Here is a 22,458-nt window from a genome sequence, read left to right on the forward strand (position 1 = left end):
CTGTCTTGTTTTATAGCACGGTGAATGTGAGTATTTGATGAATGAGACTGCAGGAAATGGCAAAGAGAAGCGAATAGAGAAAGTTACAGCTGCCTCAAGTTAAAAAAATCATCCCAGTCCCATAAAGTGGTCCGATATCGATGGCTTTGCGTAATTTTAAAACTGGTGCTGAATAGCTGGTATTTCAGTGGGAAGGAATGTGTGCCGTTAAACCTTCTAGATTCTAATGTAAAGAAAACCACTGTAGTACTCGGTATTGTTATGACAAGTGTAACCTGTTTGGCAAGGTGTGAACATAAACATGTAACAGGTGTTTCATATGCTAAATAAAGAATAATTGCCACAAGATTAAAATCAAAATATTTATTTAGATACATATTTATTTTTAATGCTTGTGATTTTTATGATTTAACAGAGTTATTTCATGGATAACTTATTGCACAGGTTGCGTAATGTATGTACTGGGCTGGGGTCTTTTAAGTTTTTGCATATTATCTTTTTGTTTATATCAGCTCAAAATGGGAAAGCCATGCTTACCTGTTTCTGTCTTTTATAAAGTATTCTTATTCCTAAGGCAATGTGTTCTGAATGTAAATTGTTTTGACAAATAACCTTAGCACCATCAGCAGTATTAGAATGCGTGTAGATAAGAATCGCAGTAGTAAAGCTGTATTCCTTATGAGATAAATGTTCATCGGTGTAACTTCTTGTCTAGATTCATTTTTTTTTGGCTAAGGCCTTGAAGAAAATACACTGTGACTTAAGAAGCCTTACCATGCAGTAACTAAAGAGCTCTGGATGACTGTACTTCAAGGAGTCGTGTGTTGCATGCAACTGACCTTAGGAAAGAATTAACCTACTATCACTAATAAATCTGAAAAAATAAAGGAAGCTCGCTTATTTTGTTTGTTGTGTAAGTTTACATAATAAAAAATCCAAGTAGAAGATGATTTAATTCTTCATCTAAGTGCAGTTGCAAAGGTCACAGACTACTATATTTTTTAAAAAGGAATTAATCTCTTCAATTAGGAATTTGTGGATTATCTTGAGAGTAGATGCTTTCAATTTGCATACCTTGTTGCCACAGGATGTCACTGTAACTTCACATCGCTACAGAAGGTATAATTAAAATACATTAAATAGATGATTCTGTAAAACTTACGACTGCCCATCTTCAGCTGCATTCCTTTGTGACCTTTCCACAGGATGTCTGCCAGCCCAGAGTGACACAAATGAAACCAGAATATGATTAAACCTCAAATGGAAACTAACGCTGCTGACAAGCACTGCTGCAAAAATAAATTCAAACCCTGAAACATCAACCTGGGGTAGGTTCTTTATGAGAACCTTTTGTTTAAGGCCTTTCCGGCTTCCTCTGACAGAGCCAGGATGAAGCTCGCACTGGAAGGTGTTGCTGGCAGACCTGTGTTTATGCTGGTAATCAAATTAGTGACAATGATACTTACTTTTTGATTATTTTTTTTTTGTTTTTAAGATCAGTGTTAAATAAATCACAAATGCAGCAGAACCACAAGGATGTGTTTCAGTAATACAGCTGTCAAAACTACTAATCAAAGTAACAACTATTAAAAGAAATGCTCAAGGCTCTGCTAGATTAGAATTCGTCTGACTCCCTATCGGTTGGAATTTGTAAAAGGTTTGTGAAATAAGCTTTTTGGAAATGCAGAATTTCAAAGACTTCCTAATGCACATTTTGGTCACAACTGGCAGAATACTTCGCTGTTAGTTTTCAACAGCGTACGCTGCTCCATCAATAAACTCATGAGTATCCAAAACAAAGCGAAAATAAACCACGCTGCAGCCTCTACTGTCATTGAAAGGGCAAAGGGGGCGGAGGGGAGCGCTTTGAGCAGGCCAGATCCACTGGCCTGGCGCGAGAGACACGGGGACGCTGGGGAAGCAGATTAGAAGCAGCACTGTACGTGCGTAGGTACCACCTCGACAATTCTATCCAAATCAGTTGTTGAAAAAAGCAAAGTCCAGAAATACTTTTTATTAAAACACTGATCATAGTTAAAACACTTTGAGGTACATTAAATAAATACAACTTTTAAGTTGTACAGCCGGTCTCTGGCAGTTCTCCAGTGGTTTTCAAGAGATGCTACGCAGCACCAGTAGCATTTCTATAAATACAGAGAAATAAATGCATTTCTAGTTGGGAAAACATTTGTTATGACTTTACTAATAAATCAGTTAAAATTTTGTAAAAATCAGGGCTGAAATTCACATTCAGAAAAACATTCCTCCCGCTGCTGGAAAGAAGTGGAATTCCAAAGGAAGACACTTTTTCCTTTTTAAGTCATCCACTACTTGTATTTTGCCCAGTCCTGGTTTCTTCCTTAATTCTCTTTGCTGGAATCACATACCTGCGAGTATTCTCAAAGGATGGTCTCCCGGCAAACTCCAATTAAGCTGTGAGGCCTGTCCCGCTCCAGACTGCGAGCGATATGGGACCGACGCAAGAAGGCAACTGGAGAGCTCAGAGCGCCACAGCTCTGAAGATGAAGGTCTTCTTGAAGTCGCTTTCTAGAGGTATTCACATTCTGCTGGGAACTCGTAATCACCTGTTGAAAAGGGCAGGAATGGAGGAGACAAGATGGGGAAAACAGGGTAAGAAACGTTTTCATTTAAAACATTCAGTCCCTGAATATTATTTAAATTATCTAATGATGGAACTCTCCCAGAGGCAGCAGCTCTGCCTTGTAAGTAAGGAGCAAATTGAACTCCTCTGTTTCCTTTAGGAGAAATTGATGCTTCACCAGCTTTGCTGAGGGTGGAAGAGAACTAAAACTTTGCAGGACTGGTAAACAAACATTTTGGTGTTAACAAAACCATCAGGCAACTTCAGGAACCTGAATCACCTAAGTATTTTACCAAAAAATCTGTGACACCTTAAGTAGATTGTTGGGATGCTCTGGGCTTGTAATGGTTTTTGTCTGGGAAAAAAACCCAAACCCTACTAAAATTATTTCATGAGAAAAAACCATATGCCCCACAAGATAAAAATTGGGCCACTGGTTTCTGATCTGCATAAACAGATTTTTTAATACTGTTTTATTTTGTAAGAAGTTAGGGGTTTTTTTCCATTTAATGAAATCTGCTTTCAGTTTTCTAACCTTGAGGATTTAATGACCGATACAGTCAGTAAAGCAATAAAACCATTACAATTTGATTCTGTCCCGACACTGGGGTATGTCACGCTAGCCCTGCCGTTCCACCCCTGCGACTGCAGAGGGAACGATACGGTGCTACTTTGCTCTACTTCACATCACAAACCCAATCTTGCAGTGGGCTCCATTGCGCTCTGTGTTTCCCACTACACCTAAAGCCCTCACGTGCTCTTTAAGTGCTTTTACATCGTATTTTCATACTTGGCCATTTTTGCTCATTTAGGGCTCAGCAGACTAAAAGCACAGAAATTACAGCATCCCAGAAGGGGGAGGCAGCCCCCAGGCACGTTCCAGTCTGGCCAGTTCCCCGGAAACCCCCCACGCAACGGGAGCAATGGGAGTGTGGCTGCTCACTGCTAAGAGCATTCTGCTTTTCACAGCTGACAACATAAAAGCAACTCCATTTCTACGGCTATCACTCTGGTATCAAGACTAGCAAGAGGTGATTGATCACCTTTCCTCCTGCAAAAAAGGCCCCTTTTTAAGCACGCATTAGACAGTAAAACTGCTGCCACTCCTAACTGCTTTTACAGGATTCCTTCCAAGCCTCGTGTCCGTTTTATTCTCTCTCAAGGTGAGAAGATCCATTATTCCTTCAATTGGAAAAGCACATTTTCTCAGTTCTTTGTCTTAAAAATAGCAAAGGTCGTTATGGCTCCTCCAGCCAAGAACAGGCACAAGTGCCCTGATCTGCTGTGGCCGCTGGTGGCCCTGCGTGTCCCTCCAGGCCCTCCCTTCAGCCAGCGGCTCGTGCTGGAGAAAAACAACACACGCGGGTCAGTCCTGTGGCTCTCCATGCAGAGAGAGAAACTGAGGCACAGGACAGCCACAGGTGCAAAGACACTGGAAATAAGAGGGGGTGATTATCAATGTGTACATCAGTTCCCTATAGAACTTCTAGGAGAGCACTGGGTCCAGCTGAAGAATTTTCAAGGCATATATGAGTATAAAATGCATTGCTGCCCAATAAACGGAAATCCTGTTTTACTAAAGCCATGTTACTATAAAAGAACTTCATAGGATTTATCTGAAGTGCTTAAAACTGTAAAAACATTTGAAGAAGGCATTTATCTGTTATGTTTCAACAAATCTTTCGAACATAACCGGCCTACCTGGTCTATAATGTTGGCACTGAAGATGGCTTCTTCCATGTGTCTCTCATCAGATTTTATTACTGAGCGTATGCTGTTCACTACGTGACGGACTTCTGGAGGGAGATTACAGTTTGAATGTTCCAAAAATTTGGCCACTAAAATTTTTGTGTCTTTATAGGCCTTAAGGTCCACTAAAGAGTGCGGTCGCTCTTTTGAGACTGTGTGCAAAGCCTTCGGCTTTAGGCAGAGATCAATTTTCCTTTTATCCCTCTGTTTTCCAGGCGGCAGGAAAGAATGCTGACAAGCAGAGGCAGCCATATGAGAACCAGAAACAGCAACTAAAGAAGGGGGGGAAGAATATCTTTAAAGTAATAGTTAAAAAAAAGGAGGAAGAAAAAGAAAAAAAAAAAGGCAAAACAAATATCATCACAAAAGTTTTTACTTTGTCGTAAAATGTCTGTTTTGTCTGAAGAGTAACAAAACCATGCAATCAGGGAAATACTGCAAAATGGATCATTTTAACCAGGGGTCAAGAGTAAGACTCTTTCCCGTTTAGGACAAGTGGGTTGGTAATTAAAGCCCTTGATAAATCACAGGCATTTTTGTTACCTATACTTTCAGACTGACATTAAAAAGGGGAAAGACGAGCTACTCCGTGTTAAATATGCAGCTTGTAATGTTTTAGGCCTGTCCCTCCCCACAACTTTAAGGATAAAGTTCTCCTTATTTCTAGGCCTTGAACATTATAACCAGTGAATAATACAAGAGAGATCAGTAAGAAATACAGAGAAAGCAAAAATCCTAAACTAAAGCAGAAGATCCAATCATTCGTCTTTATTTTCAATCGAAGGCTGATTCCGTCAATGCTGTACATCATACACATGTGCTGCTAGTAGGTGATTTTTCTGCCCAAATTTTGCCAGAGCTTTTATCTCCATCAGTAGCTTTTAATTATTTTTAAAACAAAAGAAGAAACCATACGGTTCTGCTTTAGAAAACGGATCCTCACCTGTTTCTAAGGTAGCTGGGGATAATCCTGCACCGTGGCGCTGGCTACGTACAGGAGTCCAGGCACAATTATCACCTTTAACCAAAGAGAGAGAGACAGAAACAGCGTAATCAACCCCTGCTATCCTCTGCGCAAAGCAAGGAGCAGTACACTGGAATCTTTTAACATCTCCTTTACAAAATTAAGCCACTCAGAAGAAATGCCACTTTCAAGATGTCTGTTGACAAAGAGAAGCTTCTATACACAGAAACATCCGATAAGCTGTTAAATAAGCACAAACAGAAAGATACAGTTCCAGCCTGATGGTTTTCTGTTATACAGCTACCAAATTCTAACTATTTCCTCAAGCTTTCCTGTATTTCCTTGGCAGACAGAACTATCTCAGAAAATGGGAAAAACAGGAAAGACAAATCCCTTTTATGGCTACAAAACCAGCATTGCATTCAAATTTCTACCTCCTTTTTTCTATAGATTCTCATTCTTTGCAGGACAAGTGCTGCGCAGTGCCGATTACAGGAATGGGCAGGTGCCCACCATGGTTCCCGGTGAGCCAATCAGTAACAAGGGGTTACAGAGCACGGACAAACAGCTCCGGGCACATTTGCCCTCTAATGCCCAGAGCCCGTGGGCTGCCAGCACCCGGATCGATGGTGATGAGATCACACCATACAGTAATTACCAGGGCAGTCCTTTGGATTTCAAGCTTCTGACAGTCCAGATGGAGTAAGCCCTCACATTTAGGACAAGGCTGTTTACATCCGCTTCCAAGACCAAAAACTGTTTTCAGCTCCTAAGGAGATTAGAAAAGGTTTTCTTCTCTTCTGAGAAAGTTTATAATGAAAAGCTGGTATAATCCTCTCTGCTACACTGAATAATTAAATGAAGGGTAACAAACGTAAGATGCTACAAACATAAGAAATCTGTAAGAAACTAAGAGAGACAGCTTCTATTCTGTCTTTAATTTGCTTTATTATGCTGAAGTACTGCAACATATGAATCATGGCATGCTCATTAAGAGGAGACACTTCAGAGGTTCTGCCTTCTCATCTGTTATTATACTGCTTAATGTACTTGCAGCTCAGTCAAAACTCCTGCACTAGACATTATCCTGAATTAGCTGCAATACAGACACTACAATAATCACTCAGGCACTTAACTGCCATAGCCACATAGTCTATCATATTTGATTATAAATTAAGTTTACTGTTACAAGCATCAATATAGAAGTTGATTTTATCCTCTTTTGCTACAATAAGCTTTATGGGGAAAAGAGAACAATGCAAACCACTTACTTGCAAGTAATGTTTTTAAGAGTTAGCTCCTTCTTACAGAGATTATATGTGAACCCACCATACTTACGTTGTCCAGGGTCTATACAGTGACTACGAAGGCACCTTTTACACTAAATTTTCATCTGCGATTTCTCTATTAGCAATGGGAGCTATTTCAAAGCAAATAAACAAGCTCGCTCTCAGCATTAAAGGATTAATGAGAGAATTATTGACTGTACGTACCATAAAAACCCCATCACGTCAAGGTCTGCCTTAAGCACATGAATTGTGTTTTGTTGAGCTAAGGGCCCAGGGTTTTACGTCAGTGTTCAAATTCCCAGATTTCTAACGTATTTCATACTGCTGCTGTTGTGTCGCTACACCATTGCACTTGTCCAGCATCCCTGTATCAAATCCTTTACGTTCCATACCACGTGCCAGGCAGTCACAGTCACATTCAAGATCCATTTAGCAAAACTCTACACAGTAAATTTCAAGGCTGTGCATCTACATCTTTTCACATTAACTTGCATAAGGATGTTAATCAGAAGATAAATTAAGAAGTTTTCTTAAAGTAGAAAGACTGGGTCCAAAGACAAAACCAAACCCTACTTACCAGTCTGACCACTGCATTTTCCCATCTTCACAAATTTTCCCATTTGTGAACACACCTGAAGCTCCCTCAGTTCTCCAAAATCCATGGGATGTCTCTTACTTCAGTTATTAGTACGAATGATATGTAGTTACAGCTGTGTGCCATACGGTCAGTCTACTTGAGCAGTTCTTCTACTCCAAGATGATTTAAAAAAATAAGTGCATGTTACTTTAAAGACCCTGAACACTTTTTCTTCTGGGCTGGCTGGCAGGTAGAGCTCAGTTGCTTCACTTTATCTTTGCCTATTCTTCAACTCTATGGATATATTTTACTATTCTGCAGTGAACACCAATAGCCTGTCATCAAAAATCTACAACTAATGCCTTTTCAGAGTTATAAAGACTGTACAGAACTTCAGCTGTGTGTCATAGCAGAGGAAAAATAAGCTTCAGGGCTGCTAAAAACAGTTGGTACATATTATTAGAATTGTGCTGCTTCTAACCTACCTACGGTTTTTAAACAAAGATAAACAAAGGGTAGAAGAGGGGAAGTGATGTGAAGTTTTGGAAACGTTCAGAGTAAAGTTTTGCAAACTGTAGTTTGCCAAAAATAGAAATGAAAGAAATATGCAAGTCTAGGCTCAACTACTTCTCTTGAAGATTTCATTTCAAAGAGTCTTCTGTGGGCAGGAAAAGAACGTCAAACTAGGTCAGCACAAGCACATTCCCTCGGAGTTACTTCTCTGGCTCCCCCGTCGGCTGTTCGTGGATCAGTATCTCTAGAACCATCCCTGCTGCTTTACTGCAATCTGTGCTGAGCACCGTTAATCTCAGTAATGTTCAACCCTTGTCCCTCAACTCACGTAGGGCAAAGAACTTGGAAATTAGTCAAAATAGTCCCCACAAAGTCACTTCTCCAGAAAAGATGATGGATGTATTTAGGACATGTTAAAAATGAAGGCAGAGCATCTGTTCCAGCAGGCGTCCCAGCAGGCAGCTAGAGCCCGTAGATGAGGCTGCCTACAGCCATCTCTCTCTCAAACACCACTCAAAGAACATACGGAGCACAATATGGAAAACCTGCAGAGCATGATCCAGAAGAGAAAGGGCGGTTCTTCTTGTCTTCGGCACAGTAGAAAGGATTCAGAAATTCCTACTGACTGTCTGCACAGCAGCTTCATAGCACATATATCCTAGCAGAGTACATTTCATAAAACATATGCAGACTTCTAGATCAAAGATTCATTTTTCCTGGACAAGATGCTGAGGCTAGATTTCTAAATGTGAAAAACATTCAATTATTGAGCTAAGTATGAGGTCTCTGAAATTCACAGAAGCAGAATAAGGATGCAAAAAGTGTAATAGAACCAATATATCATCATCCTAAATGAAACCAGTTATTTCAGCATTTAGTCTACTTTTCTTTTGAGCTAGTCACGGTTCCTCCTCTAGATGCCTTAGAAAGCCCAATGAGGCATCTGTAACAGCACAACCTACAACATCTTACAAAGCTTTTAACCTTTACTTTCACATCACTTCTCCAGGTTACCCCTTTGAATCTCTCTAACCTGTTAACATCCTTTTGTAAAGCCTGTGCTTTTCAAATGGTTTAAACGGTTCTACGTTCTTTGATCGAGCCATTCTCCATTTCCACCAACAAGCAGATTTTTATGAAGATACACTATTCAGCTAACAACATTTCTTCTTCCCTGTTTGTCTGAAAGGAGATTCATAGCAGAAGATGCTTATCAAAGACAGCTTTCTTTTTTATATATCATCTTGTTGTGTACCTCATCTTTTATTTCTTTGTCCTTCAAACTTTTCACCGTACACTCCAGCTTGACCGCTCCCCCGTAGCACTCTGACTCCAGTACTGCCTCTGGCAGCATCACCTTCAGGACACACAACCCGCTGCATTACAAACACGACGGCTCACTTCATCATTTCTAAATGGGCCCCAGCTACCTTTCAACTTCTTAGATTAGCTTCTCAGTATAACAGCAAGAGAGATGGAGGCATCTACTCAAGAGACGGTTTTCTGAGCAGTGCAGAAAGGCCGGTACAATTTAGAAAAGCCAAAATTAATTTCACTCTGTCACTTTTCCTTTAAGATCCAACCACATCTCCTGCAAGTCCAACCAATAACCCTAACACTGCCAAGTCCACCACTCAATCGTGGACCTAAGAGTCAACCCTCATTGGATCTTGTCACATAATTTCCAGCAGCACCAACTGCTGCATAAATCGCATACCACTCACTTGTTGCATGTTCCCTCACTCATGCGGTATCACACCTACCTTCTGTACAAGATGAACATGACACAGGGTCACTAGTTGATCGGACTATATTTGAAATTCGGTGTTTTGTAATGGGATGCTGCTGCACAGCAGTCTCGTGGCTGCTCACGCATGATGAAGTATTTGCAGGCCCAAAACAAGGAGAGGTCTGGGAAGGGACAGGAGACTGGCTGAAGTCCGCACAGTAGATTTTCTTTTGCTTCAAAGGTGGTGTGGCACTGCTCTCTTGAGTAGAAGTCTGCAGTTCTCTTTCTGAGGGGCTAAAATTCTCTGAGGAACTGTCCAAGGACCTGCCACGGGCACAGTTCTTTTCCTGTCCTTGAGTCCTGTCTGTAGAGGATCGGCTGCGAGAACTGTCATCCTCATCGGGAAAACCCTCTGAACGAGTTCTGTGGAACGCACAGCGAGTGCTGTAATCCAGAGTGCTGCAGCTCTGGTCCGTAGCCCCTCTGGGGGTTGTACAGAAGGGAGAAAGGTCTGCAGAATGGAGAGATCCTTGAACTCCCAGCGAACAAAGATCTTCGGAGGAGTAGCTGCGGTCTGGGATATCAACAGCGTCAGAGACCATCAGAGCGGCGCTCTCAACAGAAACTGCGAAAAAAGAGATTCCAAGAAAAATAAAGATTTCTTGCTGCTCTCTCATTCCCGCCCTGGCCCTGTTTTCAATATACTGGTTTAAATTTAGTAATTGGCAAGTGCATCAATAATTACTTAAAAGCTTTCAGATGACAAAATGCCAAAGCAAAAAAGACTGAACTAATTTACTTGTTTCTAGTGTCCCTCAGCAGAGACAATCTGTGCTGCCCTTGGGTATTCTCTTCAACTAATACGTGTGCTTGAGCTCGGATACCAAAGCAATATCTGTAACTACACTTGGACAGGAGCACTTTTCTCTGCTGGCTTCTCCAGTAAACAGTGACAAATCACCTGCGGTAGAAGTACTAAAACTTTACACAAATGGTCAAAAAGCACAGCTCTGATTGCTTTTAAACCTATTACTGCTGTCAATATTAGCTTTGCAGCTAATGCTTTCTAATCAATCATCATTTCCCCAAATTCTATCCAAATTCTTTACAGGTGGGAATTCACCATCATACAACGTCCCTGGCACACAATGGGTGACACACACGCTTTAGACAGGGTCACATCACATTTGAAGCCATTTGTATTAAAAACCTGAGATTGTTATCACTTTTTCTGTCATGTCTACAATTATGTGCTATGGATGAAAATGGCCCCGTATAGAAAAATAAGTATTGAGCTCTGCAGTACTGCCCAAGTCATGACAAAAATAAAGAAAATAAAACTACATAATCCAGTCTCCAGATTCTAATAACACAGATACCACTTTTCCCACATCAGACTGGAATGCCTTAAAATCCTACATCTAAAATAAATATATTTATGAAATACAAATCACATAATCCTATTCATCTCAGCAGCCTCCGACGCCCTTTTCTGCGTAACAACTATTGTTACCCATATTGATGAGACAAATGTCTTTTAAGTGTTTGTTCAGGAATAGAAAAATAGGATCTGTTAGTGAACTAGAGAACGTTTGTTAAGTGCTGCCACGATTTGGAGTCTAGGAAGCAGAAAGCTTTCAACAGTGTAGGGAAATTAACTATCTAAATAAAAATCAAATATTCATGAGGCTGCATTTTATGAAGGACATTTTCTTCCTACATAAAATGAATCACAAAAACTATTTTCTTTCGGGGCTTCCAGGAAATAAAATTTGTAATACTTAAAAGGCAATCATAACATGGACTAAAAGGACATAATAATCAATAATGGAAACAAATCGACATTGTGCTAAAAATGCATAATATGCACCATTTATTATGTGTTAGGTGCAAAGCTGCAGTGGTTTATTGGACCACTTATATTTGTGATGAGTCCCCAGACATTTTTTACTTAGATACACGATTCTTCGCAACATATTCCCTTAACTCAAGCTTTGAAACATCTATAAAGTTTGTAGAGATAAATGAAAGCATCCAGTCTTTGCCTGTCTCCAAAGCACGGATCTTAACTGTCCAAACGCTCTCCGGTTTGATTCCATTTCATTCATAACTAGAAGTGTGGTTGCTTGTACGATTTTCTACCTGGACTCAAGGGCCTTAAACTGTAATCACAGCTTCTTACTATTCTATCCTTCCCCTGGCATGGTTTTTCAGGTACTACGACAGCAAGAGGAGACGCTTGAAGCAGATGAGAAGCAATCATTGCTCAAAAGATGGGGAATGGTGACACATGACTGATTTTACATGAATGATCTGTGCCCCAGGACCTCCCTAGTTCTCACACACAGCACCACATTCAGTTTAAAGCCATTACCCCTTGTCCTATTACAACCGGTCCTTGTAAAAAGTCCCTCCTCAGCTTTCCAAGAGGCCACTGTAAGGCCTCCTCAGAACCTTCTCTCCTTCAGGCTGAACAACCCCAACGTTCTCAGGGGAGAGGTGCTCCAGCCCTCGGATCATCTCCATGGCCTCCTCTGGACACGCTCCAACAGGTCCGTGTCCTTCTTCTGCTGAGGACTTCAAAACTGAACACAGTATTCCAGGTGGGGTCTCACGAGAGCAGAGCAGAGGGGCAGAATCCCCTCTCTTGATGGAGGCCAGGATCCAGCTGGCTTTCTGGGCTCTAAGCGCACACTGCTGGCTCTGTGTTGAGCTTCTCACCCACCAGCACCCCAAGCCCTTCTCCGCAGGGCAGCTGCAATCCATTCCCCACCCGGCCTGTATTTGTGCTAGGGATTGCCTCAACCCAGGTGCAAGACCTTGAACAACAAACAATCTGAAAACACAGGAATAATCTGAAAGCAAAGCAAATCTTTCTTTCTCCTTTGAGAAGGACAGAAGAGAAGGAAAAGTGCACCCAGAAATTCTACTACATCTTTCTCAAGTAGTCAAATACAATGCTAGGATCACCTTGTGTGCTGATGTCCAGGGTCATGTTCCTCTCATCCAAACTTGATTCCGGTATTTGCTGATCAGCGCCAGTGACCTAAATGAAAATTGTTTAACAAAAGAGCACATTTATTCGATTAATCTGCTATTTACCAAACCAAAGTATAGCACTGATGATCTTAAGAACACACCTGACAATGTGAAATGACTGTCACATGAGCTGTTATTCCGACTGAAAACTATTTAAAGAGATGGTATTTTACAATGTCCTTGGGCAAAGGAATATGCTTAAAGCAATTTTTCATTTTTCCAGAATTTACAAGCTAAATTCAGCTTGAGTTCAAAAGCAGCTGGGGTTATGGGCCCACATTACAAAACTTAATGTTTGCAATGCTTAAAACTAATGGTTTTATTCCAAGCAATCTCTTCTTCTACAGTCTGCATTTTTCCATATTATGCTTTTTTTCCACCACACTGTACCACCTTAAAATAGGATAGAGAACAACAGAGATAAGCAAAGCAAGCACAAGAGCAGTGTTTTCCTTCGGTTATTTGCTGAGATGTTAATGCCTCATGTCTTTCTAAGGCCTGTGACATCACTGCCACCAAGGTGGCCGATGCAGGGAGCTCCCCAGCCTACCAGGGACTGCTGCAGGGGGTAACGCTAGGACTCACCTTTTTTCTGAAAGGATGGATCTAAGTGGGTAACTTCCCTTCATTTTTGAGAATCATGTGAACAAAATACAGAATCAGTCCTGCTGGAGAGACTTGGTCCATAAACACCTGAAATTTAGGAAATCTTTTGACTAATCTTAATAGGCTTTGGATGGGACCTTGTTGCCTATGGCATTAGATTTTTAGCAGTTCTTTGGGAACATTATAATTAAAAATATTGTTCCACTAAATATCTGGTAACAATAAATGAGAAAAAATTTAAAAAGAAAAGTCGAAGGGAATGAGATTGATACCATCTCTAGCAGAAAGCATCATATCTGCCTCTGCCTGTAGGGCCACAATTAACCAGGAAAAGCTCATTGCGGTTAGTGATGAGCCTAGAACCAACCATCAATCACCTCTGTGAAAACCTTTTTATCAAGAGCTTAATTTGTATCTGGCCTTCTAAAAAGCTGAATGTGACACTATTACTCTGAAACTACTAAGGAAAAAGCTTCCAGTGCACACGCCAGCGTAGATTAATGCACACAGACACACACATAACTTACTGCACTCGTTAATTTTTTTTATATCTATCTGTAGCGTGCTATGACCAAGTGATCAGGAAACTTTGCTGATACAAATTTAGTTCTAAAAGTTCTTTTTAAATCTAGGTGGTTTCATGAATTCTTAATCACTGACAGGAAAATATCTGCTGAATGTTTGTGCTGTACCATTTATTGACCACCTACGTTGTCCCAGTCACCTGGCAGCTGCGGTGACATTGTCTGGTGCCTGTAAAATGATCTATAAAATGAGTTACAGGCAACCTGAGGTCTCTGGCAAACCTGTACTAATGGAAGAAAAAAGTCTGTGGCTTTGATCTACGAAATTTAAAATAATACCAACATTATTACACAGCATATAAAGCAAACTTAAGGCTTGTGAAAAAAGGCGGCTTAGCAATTCTTGAAATCGAAATATTACACCTCCCATAAACCCCTCAACTATTTTACAAGCAGGAGAAACACATACAGTGAAGTTACATACCTTTGTTTCCTATTACACAAACAGTTCTAGATTAGAATGGTTCAATCTTCACGTCTGTTTTTAGTCTCTGCTTAGTTTGCCAAGGGAACAATTGTAGCATTGACAGAATTTTTTGACCTGAGAATAAGACAACTAAGCTCACTTGACACAAGCCACAGCAGCTGCCAGCACCCTGTCTTGACATCTTGTTGGAACAGAGCTCCCTAAACTATCAATGGGAAAGGGAATGAAAAACCACGCTTTAACAAGCCTGCACAGCCTACAGGTTAGTAAACCTTATAAAACAGACACTGGTATAATTCACCCAGAACCCCGATCTCATCTTTTACCCTAGTCAATACTTAGCATAGAAAACTGTGTGGAAACCACGATTTTTCCTAGTCATAAAATGGGAATTCCTAATCAGCAGAGAAGACAACAGCAATTTTTACTTAGATGCAACCACTTAAATTAGCACTGACATTTGTTATCTGTAAAATGCGTGAAATATTTAGTCCAATTTGATACAATTTAATACAATCCATTTAAAACCAAACAAAACCGACTGATTGATGCACAGTAAGAGGTTTTAAAATTATGATGTTATTACATAATGGTTCCCAGACACACTTCTGTAGAAGTTCTGTTATTATTCCTATTGCAAAGTCTGCCTTTGGGGGATTTATAAATCTGCTTATTTCAGTTCATAGTGTACTGAAGCCTGGTGCGTATTATATGGGAGCACTGCATTATGTGAGAATTTAGGACTCCATTTGGTTCCACTTGTAGACCTAAAATTGTCTCAGACTTTGGCTCCATTCCTCCATTTACAGCTTGACTGGGACACTGACTGAAAAAAAAAAATACATGAAGGCTTTTGGTGTCCAGAAGAGCATATGGCTACAGAGTCACTGTGCACGCTTTAGTCATCATCGCCAATGCACTTCACTTCTGATACTCAGCACCTCTTGTTAGTTTGCTCATACAAGCAAAATATTTTACAACTGTAAGGGTTTTTACAAAAACAAACCTGCTTCGTAATCAGGATTTCTTATTTCCTATAGAAATCAAGAAGCATAATCTCATTTTAAAAGATCGTTATCCCATTCAAGTAAAGGAAAACACCATGCTCTGGTAATGCCAATCCATTCCTCTAAGTTTTTGTTACGGACAGCCCAGTATCTTACAACTGTTTTAGCAGATTATATCAGCTGAAATATTACTACTTTCATAAGCATTTACTCAAGCATGCACAGAACATAAGGAAAATACACACTAATGAAAATTTGTTAGTTAAACCCCTTTAAAGAGAATGATCTGAAAAATGTGTTTAAAGAATGTTATTATTTTATCATGTTTGTTCCCCCAATTAACTCCTACTTTATTTTAGATCATTAAGTTTCATAGAATCATAAATGTTGGAAATGACCTCTAAGCTCATCCAGTCCAACTGTCAGCCCAACACCACCACGCCTGCTAAACTATCTCCCAAAAAGCCACGTCTATATGTTTTTTGAACCCTTCCAGGGACAGAGACTCCACCACTCTCCTGGGCTGCCTCTTCCAATGCTTCACCACTCTTTCAGTAAAGAAATTTTTCCTAACAGCTACTCTAAACCTCCCCTGAGGCCACTTCCTTTCACCCTACCACTTGTTACCTGGGAGAAGAAATAAGCACCCACCTCACCACAACCTCCTTTCAGGGAGGTGGAGAGAGCAATGAGGTCTCCCCTCGGCCTTCTTTTCTCCAGGCTAAAGAATCCCAGTTCCCTCACCTGCTCCTCACAACCCTTGTTGACCAGCACCTCCAGGTCCTTTTCCACCAGGCAGCTTTCCATATCAAATTTATCTAGAATTGTTTCAGATAATGAAAATTTGAAGACTATGTAAGGCATTTCCTTTGGCTTTCCTTACCTGACTGGCCGGTGTCTCTCCAATCACTGCCTCGTAAGGAGGGGGCAGCTCAGACGGGTACAGCATCCCTGGGCTGTTAATGGTTACTTCATATAAAGCACTGAATGTGGAATGAGGAAAGTCCAGATGGAGACTTCTGCTTAAAAACATAAAGAAGGAAACTTAATAATTCAGAAGTCACACTGGATTGATTTGGCAAACCATTACCTACACCACAGTGAAACAGAGCGTTCTCTGAATTCAAAGCCAATATACTGCAAAGAATTATATTGAATGAATATATTAGACAACCAAAATGAAGCCCTCTCTCACAAGGTAGCTTTAAAAATTGTATTTCATTTTGGATGTCAGCCATCACTACCAGCCCGTTTTGCAGTTATTAATGTCCTTCACTACTCCATACTAATACACATTAACTGCAATCATTTCCTTAGAAAATTAAATCTCCTGTTCAACTTCAAGTGTATAATGTTAACAACTGTGAAAGGCTCACCTATAAGCTGATGTCTGCTTTAAGTTCAGATATTGTTATCCTTGTATCAGCCAAGTTCAATCACTTGTCTATTAATCAGCGCTTTAGCACAAATATTTCCAGCTATGTCTCAACAAGTTTGCATAAAACACACATAATCTCTCTGCAAAGGAAGCACCGAATGTAATTGAACGATGTTACTTGGCTTCTTATTCTTTGAAAAAACTCCACAGTCTGTAGCTCAGAAATATGTGATGACTGTAAGGACAGGTAAGAATAATCACCTCTGTGCCTCTATTACCGGCGTGCAAGTATATTCTGGTGGGTAGTAGGGTGGAGGCGGTATTGGTGGTATGAACTCATCGAAATCCAAGGTTTGATGCAGGATAGTTCCATGTGGAGTCATGCAGTCTGGATTGGTAGAATGTGGCCTCTGTGGCAGAAACTGAAAATGAACAGATCAAGTTCCCTCAGACGGTAGAAACATCATCAGCAACAACAAAAACTATAATAAAAGGTCAGTATTAGCAACCCTGATGAAGATCCAATTCCATTAATATCAATATCAAAACGAAAGAGACGCTTCTGGAAGCATAAGAATACTTGAGATCAGTGAGGGGTGTGAGTCAAATTGCCAAAACCTAACACAAGGTTTTACTAAAGAGATAGGAAGGCCTGTGCCTCAGTCAGGCACTCGTAGGATGCAGAGCACAAACATTTAAAATTAAATAGCTCTTCGAGAAATACATCTACCTCGTAATTCAGTTTTATTATAGTACTGCATAATCAGCTGTATTTTAATAACTTATGAACAATAGATACAACTATTAAAATTACTATTTGCACGGTTTTGCTTCCAACTTGAAATACCTTGTGCTCATAGAAAAAAATACCAACCTCACCCCCACACAAAAAGAAACAAGCTATGACATATCCGTTAAAATTTGAATAAGACAACTACAAATATCCCACCTATCTTACTCTTCAGAAAAAGTGGGGCCATTTATAACTATTCTTTATTATTCTTGCAAAATAAAATATTCTTAATAGTCATTTGTGGTTTGGTGATACAGACAATGCACACTTAAATGTGATATAAAGGTTTTAGAGACTGGCATGAAAGTAAGAAAAACATTTTTTCCATATAAACATCTTAAAATGAAAAAGAAAATAACTACAATGAATAATAAAAAGCAATAATGCTGAGAAATACAGTCAACATTTTGACAGGGACCTGATCAGCTTCTAGCAAAGCAGCGATATCAAGGAGCCACCTGATTCCTTCTCTATCAGAAACACTGTAACTTAACAAGTCTTCTAGCAAAGCCTTAAACTACTTCAAGGATCAAATACAGACCATTCTGCAGATCACCTAAAACCCAGACACCTTGACCTGGCTTTATATGGTCCCAGCAGATAAAAGGGGATCAAAAGACAATCCAAAACCACAGAATTCTTTCTTCTCCAGGCAAGCTTCTGCTGTCATATCACTTTTCTTGGATCAGTAGGTGACTTGGTCTTTGGGTTCTCGTCTTTTAAAACAAGCGAGCTAAGAAACTTTCCTAAAGGCACATTGGTTATTATAAGAAGAGAATATATGCCTTTGTACTGCTGTCTCATTACATCATTATTCATTTAAATCCACGATAAAGACTTAAGAAACAGTGAAATAAAAGGGAAAACACTTATGCTTAGGAAATCCAGCAAATAGAAAGTAAATTACCATAATTTTTAATGTCACAGTGTTGTATTTTTCACTTTTCCCAATTTAACACAGTGCAGTTAAGCCGAATTTACATTACCATAGAAATTATGTTGGTCTCTGGTATTTAAAAAGTAGACTTACATCTGAATTCTACTAAATACACTCTATGTATGTTGTTTCAAAGGTCAAAGCTGTAATAAAGCAACACAAGAGGGTCATGAAGACCGATTTTGGTTGTTTGTGAAGATGAACAATTAGTTACTTACAATTGGCTCTCTAGAGATATTTTTACAAGTAACTTAAATAAAGAACCTCCTCTGTTACATCATTATATCTTGCAGTCAATCAATGACTTTCAGCCTTTGCAGTCTATGGATGGTACAGGAATAAAAGTCATGACATCTGCGTGATTTACTCTTCATTACATAAAATGTCTGATGCACTCCCTCTCATGTGAGATGCGATGCCATTACTCTGAGTACTATCAGACATTCCTACAGGTTTGTCTTGCAGAATAAAACTACTATTTTGCAGTCATTCAGTCCAAATTCGCCTGATCTTTCAACAGCCATTTCCCCAACTCTAACATCACACTAACTGTTAAACACCAAACTTCTGCAGTGCAATCATCAGTCTGCTACTATTCCAAAAACATGGAAGAATCTTCTAGGAAAGAAAAGGAAGCAAGACAAAATTCAACTTCAGCGACCCAAACACTGCACAAAAATTCATCATAAAGAAGACAAATATCTGTATACTCTGGCTCACATTTTGTGCCCTTCTTGATTCTACCACACTCGGGACTACACTCATTTTTTTCCTGGCAGAGTTTGTAATTTGAATTTTTACAGCCTGGAAGCTGAACAATTTTCTTTTACAACTTTCTTTACCTTCTCCCAGACTATTGCCACACACTGCCATGGAACCCAAGCTTTGCTTTGCCCCAGAGAACACGTGGCTCCATCCCTCAGTACTCCAATTCCCTGGAGCTTGTCGCATTCAGCCCTCTGCATGGAGCAATATTCGCAACTCTCCTCGGAACAAGGTGATTAAACACACAGCATTCCTACAGCGAGTGAACTACCAGCACACATTTGGTGGGATGTTGACAGGAGGGAAAGGTTTTACACAGGATAGAAGAGGCTGCGGTTCAAGAAGGAAAACACCTCATGTTTACATGCAGTTCAGTTTAACAAGTAGAATCATTTGCATCTTTTTTCAAGAACCTTTACTGCGAATACAAATCATGGCAACAAACTGTGTGACCAACACTGAAAATGAGTGGCAAAACAGACACAAAGACGCACATTTGGGGACACGTGTTTATAAACAACAGTTTACCTGTGTGATATCATCCTGCTGGAAGGCAGAGAAATTAAAGTGAAAAAGGCTGTAAGAGGGAGACTAGCAGGAAGTGAAACAATAGCAAATATGAGGGATTATCACAAAGAACAGACATCCTTGAGAAAACAATCAGAAAGCTACTAAGTGGGCATTAAATCACATCTTATTCCATACTACTGTATCTACTAATCTCTACTGGCCTGCAAAAATATAATCTTCCTACTGTAAAATGCATTTAAAAAATCTTTAAGGGTCAGTCCCAAATGATGAAGGTTGGCAGGGGCTCAGCAAAGACTTAGTGCAAAGTCCACGGGTAAGAAAATGGAAACAGCTGACAGAGCTGGACTAGGTGAAGTATATGGAAGTAAAAGCTGGTGGAGGACTCCCAATTAAGAAACTGAGGAACGGCAGATAAGGACTGTAAATGTAATTCTCTAACACCTACCCAATGTGATACAAGCTGGCAAGTCCTTCTGCCCAAGATCTTTGAGACTAAGAACTCTCCATCCATATTTCCAGGTACGGGACATCCCCGCTAAACATCCAAGACATCCTGTTCTACACGTTCTGCAGCTGATCAGCACTACTGACTCCACGTGAACAACAGTGCTGTGATCCATCGCTTAGCAATTATGACATATCTAGTCCAGTAATCGCCATATATCAGTACGTGATTTGTGCTCTAAGGGAACCTCCTTATCTAAAATATTTCCTGTATCCTCTGCCTCCCATATCACATTTAATAAATTTACTGTGTAACTTCAAAATGAGTCCTTTGGAGACTCCAGGGTATGTTATCCTCATTTCAGTCCCCTTATGTCATGTATGAAAATCTGATAATACTTGAAAATGGGAAATATAAATTTCTAATTGCATATAATTAAATATTGGCATTTTATCTATCGTGAAAGCTCTTTGCAATATACTTAGGTCTATAATTCTGTCTTCAATTAACCGTCCTCCTCCAGGACAAGATGCTTTTTTCCTTTTCTGAAACACTGCAATTAGTATCTCCTGGAGGGAAATGTAGATACTAATTGTCTGCTACAACAGAAGGATCAAGGCTGACTCTTCTAATTTGTCCCTGATCTTAAAGGGAAACTGCAACACAGAAGATATTTTGATACGGGAAACAGATTCAGTTTTTCCTCCTCCGTTGTTTCCAGCTGCTGCTCCTAAAACCACCACAAGCCATTAGCTCTGTAGAGTCAGAGCGACAGGTCTGTGACACTACATCACTCTTGAAGTACTGGCCATGCTTTAAATAGTCTGGAATATTGAATATTCTTATTCTCCCAGTAAAATGTGAGATGGAAAAAGGAACATTCCCCAAAAATGTCAAAAGCTTTCCTACACCAAAGGTTTCTATGTTACCTTCTTATCTGTGGTGCAGGTAAGGGGAATATTTATCCAACTATATTTACATTTGGGATATTTCTATGGATGTACATCATTCACAATGCATATTTCAAAAAGGAGTGTCATCTCACCTTTAAGTGAGCTTTGTGCCAAAAACCTGCAATATTTAGGTTTTGATATAATTAGGCTAAATATTAAAAATAATGTAAGAACTTCAGATCAATTCCCACTTAATATGAGGCTTCTACCTGAAGGTTTTTTTAATTACTATTTCACTGGGATAAGGGGTTAAAAAATGCCAATAAGATATTATCCTCATACAGAGGTGCTTTATTTGAGGTGTTTGAGCAGAAATATTAACTACAGCCTATTAAGTTAGTGACACGCTGAATTATCATTATGGCTGATGAAAACTGTAATTAAATGTTACAGCTTGCATGTGTCATCATTATCTCATTTCCTTTACAAAATAACAGATTGTTTTCGATACCACATAAAGTGAAGAACAGCTACTAACAGTGATGGTGATAAAATCAGAATACACTGCATGCTATCAGTGCCAGAACTTCTAGGATAAAGTACTGTATAAACACATCTGAAGTGGAAGGAGGACTGGAACAACTGTACTTCATGCTTTAGCTTGGCCACAGTGGGCATAACTTCTCATATTTCTTTGTTTAAACCAGGCGGCTACCTTTTGAAGAAACGGTGAGTTTCTGCAGTAGCCATGCATCAGACAAGATACAAAATGGAACTGCCTTAGGCAACAAATGAAATATCATGGGAGTGACAGCCTGGTTATTAAGAGATGCTTCTTCACATTACAGAACCTTGATACAATCTGATTTCATTCACATTTATCTGCTGAAGGGCTGTGTACAAAGAAAGAAAAATTCTGGGAAGCCCTGTAATGGAATGCAGCCTTAAACTGTTTAAAGTAGCAAAACACATAACAAACGTTATTTCAGTCTTCAACTATGGTATCACTTACTCCTGTAGCTTTAGTACAACTACTAGATTATAGTTTTTTTCTTGAACAACGGTGTCTACTTAACAGGGTGAGAAAATTTAATGTGAGGTTAAAAACAGTGTGAGGTCCTTTCTGAAACAGTCAACTTGAAGCAGGAAACAACCGAGGGAAAATGTATTTGTGTCCCATACAACAGTACAGAAGTAAGAACTAAAGTAAGCTAAAATACAATGCAATAAAAATAATAATATATAACATTTTGCAGTATCTTTTACTTAACGTTTGAAACCAAATGTCTGTCTTCAAATTCACTGGAAAAACTAATCTGCTCTTACTACTGGCCAGCTTGTGTTTATATTCGTCAGGGCTTTTTTACTAAAAGAAAACATCAGAACATGAGAAGGTAGCTGTTTTGAATAAAAATACTGTCACTTTGCTTGTATGAATCAGGTCCTCACTGTATGCAAAAAATTAGCAAGAAAGCAGATACTTATTGAGAACTGTTGCAGATTTTCTTGAGGCTGTATTATAAACCACCTCTATGTTGCTAGGCAATGAAACCTGAAGCACAGAGAATAGCTTCATGCCAGAAGAAAACCTGAAATTACTTGAAATTTGTAAAAATTCACCATTCTAACC

General features: G+C 39.6%; 1 protein-coding gene across 9 annotated transcripts in view; it reads right to left on the reverse strand.

Annotated features, from left to right (window-relative positions):
* Positions 1-16: 16 nt before the first annotated feature.
* Positions 17-22,458, reverse strand: part of ENTREP2 (endosomal transmembrane epsin interactor 2) — a 102,849-nt gene continuing 80,407 nt past the window's right edge. For 5 of the 9 annotated variants that reach the window (XM_054077147.1, XM_054077154.1, XM_054077155.1 and 2 more), the window contains 8 exons: positions 19,488-19,505; positions 16,726-16,886; positions 15,970-16,108; positions 12,394-12,469; positions 9,458-10,048; positions 5,295-5,369; positions 4,304-4,623; positions 17-2,585 (listed from right to left, as the gene is read on the reverse strand). In XM_054077147.1, coding sequence (XP_053933122.1) covers positions 2,400-2,585; positions 4,304-4,623; positions 5,295-5,369; positions 9,458-10,048; positions 12,394-12,469; positions 15,970-16,108; positions 16,726-16,886; positions 19,488-19,505 — 1,566 coding nt within the window. In that variant the 3' untranslated portion in view covers positions 17-2,399. The remainder of the gene's footprint in view (positions 2,586-4,303; positions 4,624-5,294; positions 5,370-9,457; positions 10,049-12,393; positions 12,470-15,969; positions 16,109-16,725; positions 16,887-19,487; positions 19,506-22,458) is intronic. The other 4 variants (XM_054077149.1, XM_054077150.1, XM_054077152.1 and 1 more) reach the window with 4 other exon arrangements.

Source organism: Cuculus canorus, chromosome 12 (assembly GCF_017976375.1).
Source record: "Cuculus canorus isolate bCucCan1 chromosome 12, bCucCan1.pri, whole genome shotgun sequence".
Classification (NCBI taxonomy): Eukaryota; Metazoa; Chordata; class Aves; order Cuculiformes; family Cuculidae; genus Cuculus; species Cuculus canorus.